General features: G+C 40.9%; 1 protein-coding gene across 1 annotated transcript in view; it reads right to left on the bottom strand.

Annotated features, from left to right (window-relative positions):
• The window catches only part of NIBAN1 (niban apoptosis regulator 1), a 67124-nt gene that overhangs the window by 8428 nt on the left and 38022 nt on the right, over positions 1-20674 (bottom strand). The window contains exons 6-10 of the mRNA XM_048059237.2: positions 10561-10676; positions 3422-3526; positions 3165-3327; positions 2006-2193; positions 1594-1755 (exon numbers count right to left, since the gene is read on the bottom strand). Coding sequence (XP_047915194.2) covers positions 1594-1755; positions 2006-2193; positions 3165-3327; positions 3422-3526; positions 10561-10676 — 734 coding nt within the window. The remainder of the gene's footprint in view (positions 1-1593; positions 1756-2005; positions 2194-3164; positions 3328-3421; positions 3527-10560; positions 10677-20674) is intronic.

The following is a 20674-nucleotide window of genomic DNA, read 5'->3' as shown; positions in this document are numbered from 1 at the left end:
CCATACATTAAAGGCATTGCAAGACCTCCCATACAATACAAAGAAAGGAACAATGTATAGTTAAGTTTGAGACTAATTCCAAGATGAATGACTCACTTTTTATTTGTGTTATTATTTGGAGCAAATCATAAACTGGCGTGGATTTGCTGAAGATACTGGAGCTGGTTTATTTACACTAGTTGAGTGTTTCTCTCCTAAATTCCCTAAACTTGACCACTAGAGGATGCCAAGTTCCCAAGCCTGTAACTGTGCACTGAAAGAAGGAATACTCCACCCAAGTTAGACTTAAGCCAAATTATACTTTTATATTAAAAATACATGAGCACAGACACATCTGACCTTACTTGTTGATAAAATAAATGTCCATGGACACAAAGTGAAGCTACTTACTATTTTTATGAGAAAAATAATATCCTTTTAAAGAGAGATAAACAATAACAGCATTTTCAGAATAACTTTTGCTCTCATTTAACTTATTTATTGTGAATTTTGTTTCCTTACATTAAAAAAAAAAACAACTTGGTTTGTACAGGATATATTTTCTGTCTAGTTCTTTGTCTTGGTTCATGGTCTTCACTACTGAAAGACATTTTATTTGAGCAGCATTTTGGAATGGTTTCCTTGAAAGACTGAGACATGAAATCAGAATTTTATTTCTGATTAATTCTTTGGCTGCTGATCATTGCTGTAATTAGAAAAACTGTTTTTAGGAAAACCCTATCCAAACACTGTGCTAGAAACTTATTTTCCATGTTCATAACTCCCTCTTCACAGAAGGGAACCACTTCCATTTCACAAGATGACCAACTAGATTACTTAATTTCTCAACTACGGATTATAATCACAGGATTCAACATATTGTTATAAGGCCAAATCTGCCCTGCATTCTGGCGATGGAAAGAAGTCTACTGGCCAGGTCTTAATAGATTTCTGGCCAGGGATCCAGAAGAAATAAAAGCAAAGCAACATTACAGCTTATACCAATACACACTGGAGGGGGAAAAGAGGCAACATTCCTTTTTCATCTCAAATGATGAAATGATTTCACTTCAACCATCCCCATGAGAAGTGAAGTTGGTTAAAATAGCTTCATCCTGAGACATCATTTATGTCAAAGAAATTGGCAATTTTTAACATTAATTGCCTTGTTTTATATTCATGAGAAAATAAACTATCAAGAAGGGGAAGGAGACACTCTATTTTGTTAAAATTATTCAGGACTCTTCCTGAAAAATAAACACTCGAGAATGAAAATCAGGTGGATTTTAGCTACCCTGTTGGCATAAGCACAACCTTCCTGGGTGCTAAGACACCAAGAATTCAGAATGTCAAGGTTCATAGGAAGAGTTGATCCATCCAAAATTCTTGTAACTCACTGAAAGACTCCCACGCATGCAATGTCACAAATATAAATGTGAAAATGAGTTTCTAGCTGCAATTTTCTTATTTTTTTTAATCTGCATTTTGCTTGGTATATATTTGGGGCCTCTTGCCTTCATCAAGAATCAGCTCTTCATCAAGATTACTTTGAAGCAGCTTAGAAGAACAAACCTAACCTGTTCTCTGAAGAGGAAAAACTGGATTTTACAGTACCTCTTGCATGAAGTTCTGTGTCCTCTGAACCACAAAGTCAATGTGGTAGACCTTGAAGCGACTCTTGAGGTCTTGAAGGAGCTCCTGGAGGAGGTTTACTTTCAGATAGCAAGGCTCCATCTTCACAGAACTGAATGGTAGGTTCATCAGCTGATCCACATTCTGCATTCCAGTGGAGGAAAAACAGGCTTTGAGAAAAAGCAGCTGGAAACCAATTTTAAGTAGAGAATATAAGAGTGGCCCTAAAACAAATTCTGGTATCTACACTCTGGTTGCGCAACTGCCACAAGACTTTCTAGACCACAAACAAAGCAATAATATAGTACCACTTTGGGAAGCAAGTACTGCTGTCACTCAAGTTCTAGGTAGAAAAGTGCTAATGTAAAAGGCTCCAGTTATATTTTTGTCTTACCTCCTTTAGCTTTGTGATATCATTTGTCTTCTGGAAGTTCTGGATGATTTCATTAACTTCTTTATCAAAAAGTGAGCGAACTTCAGTGAATCCAGAACTCACGGGACCCATGAGCTCCTCCAATATGGATGTGAGAAATGGCTGGATATTTTCTGTGCAGCATTTCTGAGCAGGCTCAGAAACAGTGGCTGGAGCATAAGACAATACAATGGATGCATTTTAGGCTACTAAAATATACAGTGAAAAATGTAATCTGAACAGATATACTTTACAATGGATTAAATGCCCCCGTATTTTTTTCTGGAGTCACACCTCCTCAGAGATGACAAGGGTGATGAAAGGAGAGTTTATAGTTTTTTGAGTAGCAATGAAACATCTTTTGCTATGCCCCACCTAAGCAAACGAGCAGCATGGTAGCACTGTGAGAGGAGAGGAAAGGGAAGCTGTAAGTATTGGTAAATACTGGGGAGTTTGCACAAAGCTTAGTCATGGTGCTTATATAAGATTTATCTGACATTGGTACTCCACAGTTCACTGAAAGCATCCTAGGCTGTTATCTGAGAATATCAATGTAACATCCTGAGTTTTATCAAAACAGCTCCTAAGTGATCAGCTATTTATTTATTTGCTAACTTAAGCAACATCAATTGATGTTTGCCTACTTTTAACACTCATTTTTACATTCATAGCAAATATATAATTTTTCATATTAGTTTGACATCATTTAAAAAGCTCTTTGGTTTAATCATGCTTTGGTATCCTATGAACTTGTCACTTAACCAGAACCTATTTTTGTGGAGCATTTCTTGACATAAGGTCAAAACCACCACACTTTTAATTATGCTCATGTAATCTATACCTTCATTTCACAAAGCTGTCCAAGCAAATATCAAATATGCAACTCTAATCAGGATACTCATAACCTGCCAGCTCTAGCTCCAACTTGAGAAGACTTTGTATTTTCACAGATGCAGCTGCCCCAGGTGTCAGTTCCCATCAAAGGCAGCAGGGGCTCAAAGCATTTATTTTCTGAAAATGAGCATCTCCGGATGGAGTTTCAAAACACATAAGGATTTCAAAACAACAACATCTGGTAATTTGAGCAGCACAATGGGAAACATTAAGGATTGCTCCAAAACACATTTGTTTTCCTACTAACCTTTGATTTTTCCAGCTAAGAAGTTCTTGGAGTTCAGAATCTGATCCATGTCTGAGCGAATGGTTCCTTCAAGAGATTTTGCAAAATCTCTGCACTCTTCTTTCAAGGTACTCAGTCCTTCTGAAACCTGCTGCTGGACTAAGCCATATGTTTCTTCTACAAACTAAATTCAAATTAAATTAAAAAGCAAAGATTAGAATCAGCACATTCAGACAATTAGCATGAGAAACAACTACTCTGGAAATATTCATACTTACACCAAACCAGGCCCGCTTCCTGTCATTCCTCTTTCCTTTCATTTTAGGCAGGATCATCGTCTGAAGGTTAGGAAGGAGTTCCTCCATCACAAGGTTGCTCAAGATCTATATGGTTAAGAGATTAAAATGACCTGTTCATACATTGTTTGTCATCTAAAAACTGAGCACTTGCATCACAGAATGACAGGTAAATATAAGCAACCCCAAACACACAACAGCTTAGCTGTCCCAGGTTGCCAGGAGGACTGTTTTCAAAATATCAGGTATGTCTGAGAGAAACTCTATGAATTCCATCTGAAGAATCTTTCTCTGAAAGGCTTTGAAAGACCATCAACTAACAGAAGATGAACCAAGATGACAAAGATGTCTATTAAAATTTACTGTATGCTGTTAGAAAGATTGCCATGTGGAAAACAATGGAGCTAAAATGATTGATGTCAGCTAAACAACTGTATCAAAAACATTTGAAAAGCTGTTATAATGACTATTGCTTCTCGAAGCTGACCTTGTTCTGAGACACTGATGCCCTCCCAGAGGCATCATTGAGGAGAAGTTGTTCTGAAGACTCATCAGCCAAAGGACACTTCTAATAGGAAAATACCTTGCAGCAACAGTGGTGCAGTGGTATCATGCAAAATTCCCATTCTTGTGACCCGCGTTCGATTCCCAGCTGGTGCAAGTAAGTTCTGCAGCTGTTCCCTGAACCTCTAAGCAATTGCTGGGGCAAAACAGTGATTTTTCCTGTTTTTAAGAAGGGTAGAAAGGAAGACTCACTGAACTACAGATCGGTGAGCCTCACCTCTGTGGTTGGAAAAATCATGGAACAGATTCTCCTGGAAGCAATGTCAGGGTACATGCAGGAGGTGATCCAAGGCAGGCAGCATGGCTTCACCAAGAGCAAATCATGCCTGACCAATCTGGTGGCCTTCTCTGATGGAGTGACTGCATCAGTTGACAAGGGAAGACCGACCGATGTCATCTACCTGGACTTCTGCAAGGCCTTTGACATGGTCCCACACGACATCCTAATCACTACATTGGAAAGATATGAAGGGTGGACCATCCAGTGGATAAGGAATGGGCTCAACGTCCACACCCAGAGAGTGGTGGTCAATGGTTCTATGTACAAGTGGAGGCTGGTGACGAGCGGTGTCCCTCAGGGGTCTGTCTTGGAACTAGTGCTTTTCAATATCTTCATCAATGACATAGACGATGGGATTGAGTGCACCCTCAGTAAGTTTGCTGATGACACCAAGCTGAGTGGTACGGTTGATACCAAACAAAGAAGAGATGCCATCCAAAGGGATGTGGGCAGGCTGGAGAAGTGGGCCCATGTGAACCTAATGAGGTTCAACAAGTCCAAGTGCAAGGTGCTGCACCTGTGTCAGGGCAATCCCAGACACGGGCACAGGCTGTGGGGAGAACTCACTGAGAGCAGCCCTGCAGGGAAGGACTTGGGGGTTCTGGTGGATGAAAAGCTCGACATGAGCCTGCAAGGGCAACTGCATCCTGGGCTGCACCAACAGAGGTGTGACCAGCAGGTCGAGGGAGGTGACTGTCCCCCTCTGCTCTGCCCTTGTGAGGCCCTACCTGGAGTCCTGCATCCACGTCTGGGGCCCCCAGCACAAGAAGGATGTGGGGCTGTTAGAACGGGTCCAGAGGATGCCACGAGGATGCTCAGAGGCTGGAGCACCTCTCTTAGGAAGAAAGGCTGAGAGAGCTGGGGCTGTTTAGCCTGGAGAAGACTCTGGGGAGACCTCACTGCATCTTTTCAGTACTTAAAGGGGGCTTATAAAAAAGATGGAGAGCAACATTTTGCTTGGGCAGATGACAATAGGACAAGGGGGAATGGCTTTAAACTGAAAGAGGGGAGATTTAGATGAGGTGTTAGGAGGAAATTCTTCACTCAGAGGGTGGTGAGGCGCTGGAACAGGTTGACCAGAGAGGCTGTGGATGCCCCATCTCTGGAGGTGTTCAAGACCAGGTTGGATGAGGCCCTGGGCAACTTGATGTAGTGGGTGGCATGGGAAGGTTGGAACAAAATGATCTTTAGGGTCCCTTCCAACCCAATTCCAACCCTTCCAATCCATTCTATGATTCTATGACTCTTGACCCAAAAAAACAAGATAGAATGACACTGATGTGGATCTTTAGGAGTATTTCTTGTGAACACCAATTTCACAATTCACACAAGGATGGGAGGTCCCAGTAAAACAGGATATGGGACAGAAAGGGAATCCAGAAATTGGGGTAATCTGTAGATCAAATAATTCTACTCTTTTTTTTTTTTTTTCAAGAAGTGTAGAACAATCCAAAAGATTGATTAGCTCCAAGGCTATCCTGAGGCAAAAGGGATAAAATGAATAGCTGATGGAGTTTGTGAAAAACTTTTCAAACAATTACTTCTGTCAGTAAAACTGGTACAAATACAGTAAAATTTTCACATTGTAGAATTTATATACATTAAAATCTCCATTCAAGCATTTGTGCTGGCATGTAGAAAAACTAAGGAAAAGTTATCATTGCCCCACTTTTTATTATTTAAGTATATTGTCTGTTTTTCATTGCTCTATTTTTCTAAATCGACACTGAGTACTTTTTTCCCTTTCAGTAACTTTCTCAGTTTGCAGCAGGATTCAGCTGTAGAAGGGATGCATCACCCTTTCTGAACCCAGCTACTAAGTGGCAACTCAGGCTTGCAGCTGGTTCCAATCAGAAATAAAAGACATCAGACTGGGAACACAGATGCTCACAATTTGGGGGAGCAGTCAATATGCTGGCGGGCAAGGCTGCTATTCAGAGAGACCTAGACAGGCTGAAGAAAGGGGTGGACAAAAACCTCATAAAGTTCAGGAAAAGCAAATGCACAGTCCAACATTTGAGATGGAACAATCCCAGGCGCCAGTACAGGCTGGCAACAACTGGCTGGAAAGCAGCTTTGCAGAAAAGGATTTGAGCATCCTTGTAGACAGCAAATTCAGCATCTGTCTGCACGGTGCTCTTGCAGCAAAGGGCAACAGCAGGTCAATGGAGGAGAATGTTGCCCTCTGTTCAGCACTCGTCACACCACGTATGGAGCAGTGTCCAGTGTTGGGCTCCCATTACAAGACATGACACACAGGAATGAGTCCAGTGGAGGCCACCAAGACAGTCAGGGGATGGAGCGCATAACATGTGGGTAGAGGTGGAGTTGCCCAGACTTAAGAATGGAAGGCTCAGGGAAGGCCTTACTGCTGTCCACAGCACATATGGGGAGACACCGTGCAGACAGACCCAGACTCTGCTGGGAGGTGCACAGGGAAAGGATGAAGATGACGGCCACAAGCAGAAACAAGGGGAATTTTAATTAGAATCATAGAATCATTGAGGTTGGAAAAGACCTTCAACATCATCTGGTCCAACCATACACCTACCACCAATGTCACCCACTAAACCATGTCCCTAAGCACCACGTCCAACCTTTCCTTGAACACCCCCAGGGACGGTGACTGCACCACCTCCCTGGGCAACCTGTTCCAATGCCTGACCACTCTTTTTGAGGAGAAATGTCTCCTAATGTCCAACCTAAAGGTAATGTCTCCTAATTTCCAACCTATTAGTTATTAAAAAGATTTTCCCAAAAGGCGTCTACTGGTACTGGGGATATGCTGGATTCTTAAATTTCTCTAAGCAAGGTGTCTTAATTTTGACCTCAAGACCGCAGTCCCATGTTTGGTTCAGTCATTACTTGTACTCATGAATCAGAGGAGGGGCATCTTGTTTTTTCTGGACATGTTCATTTCCTGTTCATAGATGTTGCCCAGGTATATTTGTACTGTCTCTTAGTTATGGAGGCACACCTGCTCATTTATGATGACAGAGGCAGTACTATTGTGCATGTGCTATACTGAATGGCACATAAACCTTTAATCAAGGTTTTTCATTTCTCCTGACTGTACAGCACGTGTAAGGTTGTTCACAGCACCCTGAATGCTTTGAAGTGCAGTGGAAATCTTGTAAATCAAAGAGAGACATAGTAACCCTACAAAAAAAAGCAGAAAAATACATCTTAAGGTTCTGCACATTTCTCATTTAATCTGAGTGGAGGATTACTTGTTTGCTCAACAGTTTCAATGAAGTCTCACAGACAAAGTATGTAGTCCTCCTTCACCTCCAGTGGGACTTGAACAGGGTTTTTGTTAAACGAATGTGTATTTAAATCCATCTTGTCATGCTTCAGCTGTGGCCCAGCTCAACCCTCATTCAAGGATCCCTGCCCTGATGCACCCAGCCACTGGCTGAGCCCACACAGAGCGCAAAACACTGTGCAATTTTTTATTTTCATTATGTATAGAGTGCCAGTGTTTCTTGACATGCAACCTCACGTATTACATCTGCTCAAGCAGGTTTTAGATATAGTTGATACTGAAGTCAGTGAGCAACACTGCTTCCTCCAGCTGTTATACCAAAGGGCTCTATGGATGCAAGAAAGACTCCCTCTGTGGTGATGTGCTCCTCCTTTACTGCTATCAAGAGTCCAACGATGCACCAAGAACACGATAGGGAAATGGCAGAAATGTAGACAGCAAGAGTAAGTAAGAAGGGGCTCTGACTGGATGCCACATAGCATAACACAAAGTATTTCATTAGCATAAAGCAACCCTTACAGAAATTTAACACAATGGCCTACTTATTAATATACCTATATCTGTAATATGCAATATCCTATTGTACTTAAGTACTTACAGATTATGCTACAGCACCATTTGGATTCAGCTACACTGACTCAAATATACCTATGAAAACCAATGGACTAATTCAGGTCCTAAACTACTGAGTCACTTAAAAAAGATAATCTCATGTATAACCCAAACCGGAGCACCACAGATCGAATAATGAATGTGACAACTGATCAAGCACATTCTGAAGAATCTGAGCTCTCTGGCAACATTTTTAAGAAGTGCTAGACTGAGTTTATATTCCTCTACTGAAAGGTGCACCATAGGGGTTTTAGGTTTTTTTAATGCCTTATCCATCTGTATTTGATTTACATTTGATTGGATTTTGATTTTGATTTGATTGGATTGGATTTTAAGTTATTCTACATTGGTGTAGTACTGATCAATGGAGTCATGCTAGAATAAAATAGTGGTGTTGTAGTGCTCTCACTGTGTGGCTGTTCTGTGGCTTGTAACAAGTGTTCTCAAAAATTCCCTAGTTTTAACCCTCTCTTTCAGCACTTACCTACAGAAAGAGCACCTAAAATTCAATATATCCTTTGTTAGTAATAAAATATTAAAAATGAAAAAGAACAAAAACAAAACAAGGGAAAGAAATGTTTACAACCCCCCAAAAACCTAGTAGGTCTTCAGCTGAGTTACTGTATCCTTGCTTTGCTACCTTCATGTTGCAGTACCAAGGCAGAACTGCATGAGCTAATGAAATGACTGCTTCAGAAAATACTGTGGAGAGTCTGCCATTATAAATAAATGTCAGTAGATATATTTATTGGCATTCTGCAGAAATTTTTACAGCAACAAATTGTAGCCTGCTTGTTCCAAACCATTCACTTAGCTTGGATATTTGCCTAAAACAATTATTATACTGGATCGAAATAGGCATGACAACATACTCTACGTAAAGAATGAATTATTGTTAAGAAGATAGTGGCATAACTACTCTGGCTGTCTTCTGATTACAGTTCTCTTGAGGTGTATGGGTTATGAATAAGGAGTTGGCAAGAAACAGGCAAAATAAAGCACAAAATGAAACTAGCACTATAATAGCTCCATAACTTCTTGGAGGAGGGGAAAAGAGAAAAACCCTCAGTCCTTCCACTGGAATGATGAAACTCCTTACTTTGTGGTATTTATTATCACATGGTAGCAGGGAACTTTGGTCCCTGACATGACAGCACCAGGAAAGACACTGCTTATAAATTCTTTTCCTGTTTCCATATTTTTCAGCATTTCCAAAGTATACTTTTCCTAAATAAACAATCTGGTTTCTCAAAACAAAACCTTGTATCATGAACACTATCAGACTTTTCTCCATTTTCCCAAAGGGATGCCAGACTTCATCAAGGAAAACACCCAGCAGCTGGTACTAAAGTAATATTTACTACTGGGCGCTCAGTGCTTTGGAAAAAAATGTATGTATAAGTCAGGGCACAAATAATGTCTTAATTGCACTAAAATACACCTGGAGTGATGCCAGAAGGACTGGCAGAGTTACTTCATCTGCCATCAGTGCTCCAAAGCTGCTCACTCAGGTATGGATCACTCAGTATGGATCTCGCCCTAAGCTTTGCATCTCATTTCTGAAGTACTGAAACACACAAATTTTTGTGTTCCCAGTGTAATTGTTACTACGCAAGACTCCGTTTCAGAAGGCTGGCACAAGAAGTAGGTCTACCAGTTTATCTGCTCAGATCTAAAAGCTTCACTCTCAAAGAACGGGGAAAAACAAAATGATGAGATTCTTCAAAACATGTGCATTGGTGCCTTTCTGTTCTTCATAAAGCCTCATCTCCTACAATGGCATCTGGAGGCATTCGACCACAAGTTACTGGAAACTGCTGTGTTTAGTATCAAAGGTAATAGCAACAGAAGAAAATACGTTTCTTATCTACAGAAGATCTCAGAAGGTAGAAAAACAGAGCACAGTCCAATGCAGCAGACAGCAAGTATTTGCTGCGCACAAACCGTGTGTTCTGAGTTTGGCGTATAGTACTTTTGGCCTCACTGATTTACCAGAACTATCAACATACCAAATGTGGGAGGGAGATGTTAGAAAGTACCTTGTTTTAGAGACAGCATTTATTCACCCACTGACCATGTGGTAACTGCAGCTCATACAAATAAAGTAGATGCATGAGCCTTTTGTGGAAATGTGGCCATCCCGATATTCCAGCATGAGCACCACAACTTTAGTTCACTGCACACTTTCTTTCACTTTTTAGTTTAAAAAAATACAGAACAGTTTATTTAGATATAAATGTTTCTTACTTATCAATAAGAAGTGTCTTGAAATCTTGGGAACTTCTACCTACTAGATTTTTTTTAAAATAGAATTTTTTTTCCCAAGAGTCTTTACAACCTTCACTATCCTCAGAGTTGCTATAGCCAAAGCCTCCCCAAATTAGGATGATATTCTTTTACCTCTTTTTCATTGCCAGTTATCATTTCCCATGTCCCATAGTGGCCTTTCTCCTGCCGGAAGAACTGAACGGCTTCTAAGAACGCCTCAACTTCATACGTGGTCTGCTTGAGAAAATCTGAAGGGAAAAAAAAAAAGGTAGTACAAAGGATTTACCCATATATAACCTTTAAAATAAACATCCTTTTTAAATCCATTTTCTTATTCCATGTGCGTCCAGCAAAAATATTTTCCAATCATTTACTAGGCCTGAGTGTCTGAAGACCTTTGGGTTTCATTAAGATTCAGAAGCTTAATGTTGCCACATATAAACTATCACAAGCCAGCCCATCTAAGCTGATAAGTAAAACCAACATCAGCAGGTATTAACATGGACCACACAGTAAAAGATAAGTTTTACAGCAAGCTTTGTATGTGGGAGACTTCAACAAGGTAGTCATTAACACATGAAAGCTCATCCCTTACTTTTATACCTATGAGCTATGTATGATGGTACGTGGGCAGACTTTGACAGCAGGTCCTAATGCCAAGAGTTGGGAGTTTCCACTTCTTAAATTTAAAATAAAATTTTACAAATTTAAAATACTGATAATCATCTGAGTGGCAGCACATTACAGCATGTTGCATGCCCTTGAGAAACTGCTAAACCCTGACTTACTGCTTCCCAGTAATCTTCTATTTCATTGTTTTATTATGGAATTGATGATCAGCATGATTTTTTCATGGGCATATAATAACACAGACCTGGACAAAGTAAGCTCTGTGCTCATACCAATTAAGAACAACATTTCTGACAAAATTGCGTTGCTTTTCCCCGATATTTCAGATCGAGTACCTGGTTACCACCCACAGCTACTACGGCTAGATGGCAGCTTGTCCCAAGAATATGAAGATAGCCTGGGTGCACTATGCTGTACAAATGGGACTACAGCATGGAAAAAAAAATGAAAACAAGTGGCTAAACTAGTTTGCTCTTATAAATACCGGATAACCAGCCATGCAGCAGAAAGTATATCTCAGGCAATTTCTTCTTTCCAATCCACAAGACTTTTGAGATAGTTGCAGTCAACAGTCTCCTTCACATTAAAGCACACAAAACCACATCTAATGAAGGCTGCAATAGCAGTCACACATTAGAACTAGTTTGTCATGATCTGGGGAGAAATAGTCCCTCTGTCTCAAAATGTGGAAAAGCTCCTGAGAGCCATGAGGCCATTTGGCTAACCTGAGTAAGAATTTCAGGCTGAGAAACCACAGCTGAAATACTTCAGGAATTTAAGTGCTGCCTTTGCTGAGTCAGAGCTTCAGGACTACTGTGAGGATTATTATCTTAAGGGAAAAACAAACTGATGGCAGTCTATTGTCACCTCTTCAAGGTTAACTACTTGCAGCCTTGATCAGCTGAAGTCCTATTGTGTGCATGTTAGCAGGGAAGGGGAATGTTAATTCTATCAAAGGTAAGTATACTGCTTTTCAAGATACTGATATGTATAAGCAATTGTTATGTGAAGTCAGAGAGTAAATTCTCAAGCCTTGCCTGTCAAGCAAGACATATCTTTGACTTGTTTGTGAAACCTTCTAATGACAAAAGCTTTATAGAAGGCTTGTATGCACACCAAGGGCAATACAGGGATTATACAAATTATGGGGAATACAGAAGATTAACACTACAGTAATTCCCAAAATGTCTCCTCCATGCATTTTACACAAAAAGGAAAGCAGGAGAAACGTACAGCTATTTTACCAATGCTTCATTACTTGAAAACAGCTTTGTATCAGTTACATCTGCATGGTGGGCAATGAGGTTTAAGATCTCTGTCAGAATGTGCTCTTTCAGAGTTTCCCCTGAAAGCAGTAACTGCTACAGAAAAGTATGCTATACATACTAAGGCACAGTGAACGTTCTCACGCTGCCACTTCGTAGATACCATTCCTGTTTAGTAGATATTTGTATGAGATCAATTTCTTCACCCCTACACGCTGATCAATCAAGAACAGCAGGCACGTAAAATCCCAACCATTTATTCACTGCTATCTCCATGATTTGTAGCATTTTTAATAGCAAGTCACAAACCAGGATGTTAAAATACCAGTTTAGGAGTTGTAGAATCAGGCTGTTCACTGCCAAGAGAAGAATGTCCTCTGACAGCAGCTTTGATGAAAGAACAGCACTCCACCTGAAAAACTGTGTTGCATCTAAAAACTTCTGTCCTCCCAAAACTAAACTCTGAATATTTTGACCAGAAGAGAGCCAGGCTTGGCTGGAGGAAGGGAGATTGCAGCTCCTGCAGCCCTCCCATCGTGACTCACATGTTTTCCTTCTTTGCAGCTGTGCTCCCTCCTAACCAAAAGGGACAACAGACCATCCAAAGGGCTGGATCTTGGACCTGCTGAGGTGACGATTTGCCAAGGCTGACAAGTCTCCCCTCTAAGATCATCAAGTTTCGAACTCTGTACTCAAGGGAGTATTTTCTCTATTATGACTGTCCCTGACCCTTAGAAAAGTGGGAGGAAGATGCTAAAAGAACAAGAGCAATTCATTTGAATAGTTCTTGGGAACAACATCAAGCTGTAAATTGCATAGAATCCCAAATCATACATTCTTTCCTATACCAGTAAACACAGGAGAACAACACAATTATGGTAGTCTTACTACAAAAACAGCTCAAAGTAGAAAGGCGGCTTTATCCTTCAAGGCCTACTGTAATTGTTTTAAGCATTTTTTTCTCACTTTCCATAGGAGGAAAGGATTGCATCAGAGATAAGACACTGAACAACTAGATCCATCCATCGTTGGCCCGTGCAGAAGCTGTTGGTGATGGACACAAGACAGAGGCGCATTCATGGGATATGGCTTGAGAAAAGGGAATTGTACCCAAGCTGAAAGGAGCTGCAGAGCACATCCTCGGGGAATTCAGCAGGGAAGAACCAGGGCTTCTGTAAATCAGATCTAGTGGTTTATGACAAGGCTAGAGGACTGAAGACAGATTGGCAGCCAGCTCCATTATACAACGGCAAAGTAAGGAAAACAATGAAGAAGCTGTTGGGGTAGCCTTGCTTACGTGCAAGAGAGAGGACGGTGCGTGGGAGACGGAAGCAGAAACTACAGCTGCGTACAGGGCAGGTGGTAAACCCTTGTGGTATCAGGAACGATTGTTCATCAGCAGAAAGGACAACGTGTGCTTCACTGTGAGGCTTCCCCTTCAAGTGATCGATCTGGCTGGCACCTATTGCCAGTGATGGGTCTGCCCCTGCTGCTTGCAGAAACTGGAGTGTGCCAGGGGAGCTGGGTGCAAAGGCGGTTGTGGGTCATCCCTGTCCGACTCCCACAAAACGCATGGGAGTCATCTGGTGGCACAGTGTTTTATTTCCACCAGTTCAGGCTCCTTAGAAGCTAATCTGAGATACAGCACTGCGTTATGTATTTCACAGGTAAAGGCATACGTTAACACACATCACTATTCTTTCCATGGAGCAGTACTGGACTATCACAATCCACTTTCTTCCTTGTGCCATCTATACAGCTTTCAAAACCAGAAAAAGCTGGAAACATCTGCTCTGCATGCGTGATGTACCTTATTCTCCTCTGCTCAGGCCAGCTGCTGCCTCCCTCAAAATGGAAAAATGTACTTTTCTTTTGGGTAGCCTGGGCAAGACTGAATACGCTTAGTCTCATTTCTGAAGTGCACATGTATAGCCTTCTTGCTCTACCTTCCTGTTACATCTCATTATGAAAGGAAAAGCCAGGGACAGAAACATTTAATTGTCATTGGACAAGAAGCAGTTAGCAAGCAAATCTTCCACAACAACACTGCAAGCCATAAAGTTTACTGAATGTCTGCCAGCACAAGACTGGAGAGGCTTTACGGGTACCAGACTCATGCTACGTGCTTAATCCAGGCTCGTCTGCACTTGGAAAGTTACCCAAACAGCTTCTCCAGCTGCTAATGGATATAACATCTGCATATTTGTGGAGAGCAAAACAAAATTCTCTTTGGTCTATTTGATTTTAAAACAAGAAAAGACACATAGAGACTGTGTTTTAATACCCAAGTGTGAAGCCTAATTTAAATAACAAACACAGATAAGATACCACTAACAATACATTCCTTTTATAAACATAGAATGAAAGCAGTTCATTCATAGAGTAACTGCTGTAAAGCTCCTATTGAAAAGATGGAAGGACAACTGGAAACGCACTGGCTTCATAAATCTCCCCACATTTGCATGTCTGACGAAGACACAGCTGAGTTTGTTCAGTACCGCATAAAGGTGTCTAAGGTGTCCTGTAGACATGAGCTTCCCTGCAGTGTATAAATAGATTAAAACCTTCCCCCTCACCAAAAAAAATCTCAAACTTTAATTCATCAAAACAGTACACAAAAGACCAGGCTCCTCAACACCCACTAAAGAGTGCAGTGGGCACTGATGAATTCTTGGTGCCAAACCCTTAACTTAGAAGGCCCCATGCCCAATTTCAGCTACATCTGATGTTTCTGCCACTGTCGGATTTGCTGTCTTTTAGCGAGGATCTCCAGGCTATATGCTTCAGGTCCTGCTCATCATTTGGCAGATGTCTGGTTGTATGGGCAAGTAACAGAGGAAATCTTCAGTCTCAAGTTCCTATGTGCTCTCCCATCCCATGACAGGCCAGCTGCGCCTCTGTTTGAAGATAGACGTCTTGCTGGCACATCATTTACAAGCCCTTTGGGACAAAGGATGGGCTACCAGTACAATTTTTCTGGCTTACAAACACTTCTCGTGTGTCTAAAGGCAGCAGTGAGAATTAATTGCCCTGGTGGACACAGTCTCGCCGACAGCCATAGATCGATCAGTCTTGCACCACGGCCAAAACACTGACTGTGTGCAAAAACTTCTAAAAATAGACCTTGTTATCAGAGATGAGTACCTTAGACCTCCCTGCCTCTAGATAAAATTGTGGATTTTCAGCAGATCTGGACAATAGGAAATCTGTGTTCGACCATTCCTGTTCAAATTTGTTACTTGTATGTATTACAGGCTGTTGCATCAGGTCTCTCGCTGATGATTAATCACTCAGATGCTCATTTTCTTAGTTACGCTTGAGGGGAGGTGCCTCTTTAACATTACATATCCTAACCTGCTATGCTAGCTGTTAAAAAGTGTTTCAATACCCATTTTTATCTGAAAAGTAATAGTTACTAGTAAAACTGTTCAAACTCATTACTGCAGCATGAAAAAGGAGACTAAAATGGTCATGCAACAACTAGAATGGGAATAAGTGTCTGTAGACACATGGCATATCATCTACTCACTTAATAAACATGAAGCCAACAAATAGTCTTCTGATAAGCAGCAGCACAGCTCATTTCTGTACCTCTCATACAACCGCATGGAAAAGGCCATGTTTGGGAAGCTCAGGCAACGTTTCTGCAGCTCCTGGTGGGACTGCAGTCAGATGTGATAACCAGACAGCAAGAATTTTCCACCTCCCACAATTTATGGGGTGATTTGCTCTGCTGGGACACCAAGAGTTCACAGTTCCCTTCTGCATCCTGACTAATCCTGCAAACTGGGACTCGCTCATTTTTGGACGCAGCAGCAGCATTACAGCATGAAGCTGTTCAGAGAGCCAAGGAGCTGCAGTCAGGATATTTTACGATGTGTAAAAACTGAGTATGTCATTCTTCAAAACAAATGCAGTGCCCATATAGCAATCCTGCAAATGCCCTTCTCCCTTATGGGTTTCTCTTACAGTAAATTTATTACTTTTATTGTTAATAATAATGAAGGAGGATATTGACTGTGGACAAAGTGCTTCACCAAATCTTGCTAAAGCACTGAGAGTAATCTAAGCTTTACAGCTGACATTTTGCAAAAAGCTGAGGCCCAAAGAAGACATAGATGAGCCAATGCTAAAACAGAATCCAGAAACCTCAGCTCACAGAGCACAGGTTTTAATTAAAGAAAAGCTGATTCTGACATAATGCCCATCATCTGACTACCAAAACTCAGAAGAAATTCACCCTGCTACCTGCAGCACTGACATCGATGTGTATGTTCCCAAGCTGGAGAACTGTGTACAGTTTGGTGTGAGATTCTGCATTCAGAGAGCATTACTTTCCATATGGTTCCTGAATTCTGCCTGCAGGTAGCTGTTTGATAATAGGAGCAATCTGGCATCCAGCAATGGCAGTATTTATACACGATGATCACAGATAGGCCCACAGGTAGGAAGGTTGCCTTGCCTGGCTCCTCCCTACCATCCTCAGTAACTGCAGCTTTGGTCAGATGTCTCTTCCTCACTTATGGGAAGTGCTAACAACTTGTTATACTTCTTATTTCCCTCCCATAACACCACAGGAGCCATGAATACCTCAAATCTTCAAAGTGACAGACTGACCTCAGCTAAGGAGTGGGGAAGTCAAGGCAGGAGGTTGCTCACTGGAAGGTTGTAAAGATGGCAGAGGAGTCGAGTTTGGTGGATTTTCACTGACTGGGAGAGTATTTGGCACTTACTATAATTTTGGGGATATGAGAAATTAGTAGAAATTGTGTTTAATTTTATATGACCTTACAGAAACATATTCTTGCTTCCTCATCTATTTGGTCAAAGTCTGGCTTAGATGAAGCTAGTGCCAAAACATCTATTTTGTAGCTGTTTCTTGCTGATCCCCTTACGTAGCATTTTCCTGGGACAAGAAATATCTCTGATTGTACAGTAATGGCGAAGGGTTGTGCTTCTTGTGATGCTATGAACAGAATAGCAGGAGGTGGATAAAGCTCAAAAATATTTGGGATTTTCAGTGTTCTACCTTTGGTTTTAGCAGTCTCAAAAGACGGTGCTTCCACCACTTACTATTTCCACTGGACATTACCCTCAACAGGACAGATTTTATGCTAAGAAATGCAAATTAAACTTTTCTCAGTTCTCTTACCCTTCCGAGTCATCTCCCTCTCCCCTGGCATCTGTTTCTTTCAAATATATTTAGATTGTTGTGTTTCCTCTGCTTTGCATTAAACATGCTCTTTCATTAAAAAAAAATAAAAAATCTAATAGAATTTCTTCTAAAATTCAGCTCTTTTTAAACAAAGGCTGGTAAAAAAGAAAAAACACAGCCCAAAACCAGAGGGAGGCTGCTGAAAAAAAACCATCTCTTAGCCATCTCACTACACAGGACATTTCTATCTCTTGTACTGGTACTTGAAGAAAAGCTATTGCACAGTGCCAAACACCAACAGATTTGGGTGAAGGCATCTGGAGAACATTAGGGAATAAGAGATGTTCCTGCAGTTAAAGAATCATTCTGCCAACTTCCCACCACCACAACTAGGGGATGCCCATCAGAGGAAAGTAAATGAACATGACAAAGAACAGTTTCCCTTTCTAAGAGTGATCTATTTAGCCCAGGTTTCCTATAATAGCATTTTTTCAAGTATTTCTGGTAATACTTGCTTGGGGTTTATTTGCTGTGGGTAGGGACTGCAGTGGTTAATGTCTGTTGCTCACACAGTTTCTGTTAATGATGAGCAGTTTTCTACTAGGAGGTGTGTGAGCGATACCATCACGCAGACGACAACGGACAAGACACAGAGAATTGCCAAAGAGAGAGCCCAGACCCAGTCTGTTATGCACAAGTAAGCAAGACCAACCTATCATCCTGTTACCAGATGGCAAAAAGCAACCATCCAAGTTCTTAGCACATTTCAAGAGTTGTTGCTTGTAAGATATTACAAAAAATTGGTAAGAAAGGTAGTGGCCATCATCTCCAAAAGGCTGAAGTTATGAAAAACTCTGTCTCCCAAGAAACAAACATATGGTCCCAACCCAAAGAGAAAATCGAAGTGAATCTATCTGTCTGAACAAGGGGAGATGAGAAGAGCTAAGGCACTGGACGTCAGGAAAAGACAGCTTGCCCAGGGCTTGTAATGCAGCTACAGCCCCTCCAGAAATAATTATATGAATTAAAGGACACATCGTTTAACTTTACAAAATGGAGTCCTGTCATATTATTACCCCAAATTGAGATCGAAGTGAAGTATAATGTCCTGGGTCTAAGAAGCATCAACCTCACAGCTCTGATGTTTTCCTGAGAGCAATGTAGTACCGTATGATTCATAGACCATGTGGTATAAAACTGCTAACCACTAACAGAAGCTAAATGAGGTCATTTCCAAGCAGGATACAACCCTGCAATAATACACTGTACTTATAGCAAATAAAGTTTTGCAGCGCAAGTTCCCTCCTAAACATTAAACCAGCATTTCAGATGATTGCTTTGCAGCATGCAATGCCTGTATTAAAGCTGTTCAAAGCAGCACAAGAAGATTACATGGCACCTCCCTCTGCCGGGAACATCAGGCTGGTGTTTTATAGCCTAAACCACAGATTCACTCATCTCTGATAATCTCCAAGTGCTTTACAAACCATCTCCTGTATTCCTGGTAAAGATGAGAATTCTTTTGCCACTGACCTTTGAAGCTGCAGCCCAAATAGAGCCTTACACCTGCACAAATGGGTATCTTCACAGCTACTAAAACAAGCTCAGGTGGTGGGCGCAAGGCAGCCTCTCCTCTGCACCACCCCCTGCTTTGTAACATACAAGAGAAGAAAGATAAAACCAGGGTGTGGAGGTGACAGAGGTAGGAAGAACACAGTCGCAATTAGGATTTTACACACGTTAATCATCTTGTCATTTCAGAATGAATACACCTCCCACAGACTGAAAATCCCAACTACAGTACAAGCTAGAGGGGCTTACTGGAAAAGTCAATCACTCAACAAAGGAAATAGTGTTGCAGAGTAAAAGCATCCCACAAGTAGGAAAAATAGTCTCACTTTAAGCAAATTATACATAAAATTCTATATTGCGTCCTAAAACATTTCATGGGTTTTGTAGCACCCCACAGGCCATGTCAAACGTATTTACAGGAAAATGGTTTTGAATGTTAAGACATGTGTTAATACTTCTGTGGCAGTTTACACACCTCTTTTGAATGCATATTTAGATTTTCAGATAAGGTGAGAGACATGGCGCAGACCAGCCATCACCTCAGCCACTCATGTGGAGTACAGGAGATCTGATCTTGTTAATCATAAAGTGATTTAATTGATTAAAGTGCAGCAGCTGCAGTGAGAGAAGTCAAGATGCAAGTCCCAGGTTTGGGTCATACAGGTGGAAGGCAGAATACTGCTTATGTTATACCTTTGCCCAGACCCAAAATATCATGCAAACCTTCAGAAAGGTCTTGCTTTCATCCCAGAGAAAAGCTATTTTCCTTTAACATAAAAAAAAATACTGTAGGGTATCAAAGCAATTTCCTACTCCTTTCTACTTTAATTGGTCATTCTGCACAGTTTCTGAAAAAGATAATCCTGAATAAGATACCTGAACAAGAAAATTCTTTCCTTCAGCTGCCCTCTCCAGAAAAGAAAAGCCAACCTGTCTGTAAAATGAAGACTCAAAAATCTTTCCAAAGTTCTGTTTGGACTCATGACATGTGCCTTGCTCTGTACAGGGATAAAGACAAGCAGTACAGAATCAGGTTCAGAGGCAGGGAGCTGCACGTAGCTAGTAAAGAGGATGACAAGGAGAAGGAAGTATCTAACAAAGACAGTATTTCTCCTGATACAGCCAACCTTTCCTTCAGCTTGAATATGAAATGTCCTTTTCTCAACCTTTACCAAAACTTCAATAATTATTTTGAATTACAGTCCAAGAGTTGGTAAGTCCTGTATGTACTATACACATGTACATGTAGGAAAGCTACAAATAATTATGAGAAAAACAACTGCCAGCTAAGCTTAGAGTTGAAATAGGAAATATGGACAGAGCTAGTGGCAATCCAAAACATTACATACAGAGATAGTAAATCTGATGCTGTCTCAGTTCTCCTATTGTAGCCAAGCTGTGCCAGAATGTCCTGCATAAGGTTAAAATGACATTTTGTATTTCTCTCTTGCCTAATACATTTCCATGTTGTACTTCTTTAATATATTTTTTCTCTACTTTTTTAGTTATGGTGAAATTGGAGATGGCAGGATATGGTTTTGAAAGTCCCCTAGCTTCCTGTGTCATGAGGGTGTTTATCAAGATACGGATGTGAAATCAAACCAGATGAAAGAATATAAAAATA

This window comes from Anser cygnoides, chromosome 8 (genome assembly GCF_040182565.1).
Source record: "Anser cygnoides isolate HZ-2024a breed goose chromosome 8, Taihu_goose_T2T_genome, whole genome shotgun sequence".
Classification (NCBI taxonomy): Eukaryota; Metazoa; Chordata; class Aves; order Anseriformes; family Anatidae; genus Anser; species Anser cygnoides.
Note: the sequence above shows the minus strand (reverse complement) of the source record. Positions and strands in the feature narration are given on the sequence as shown.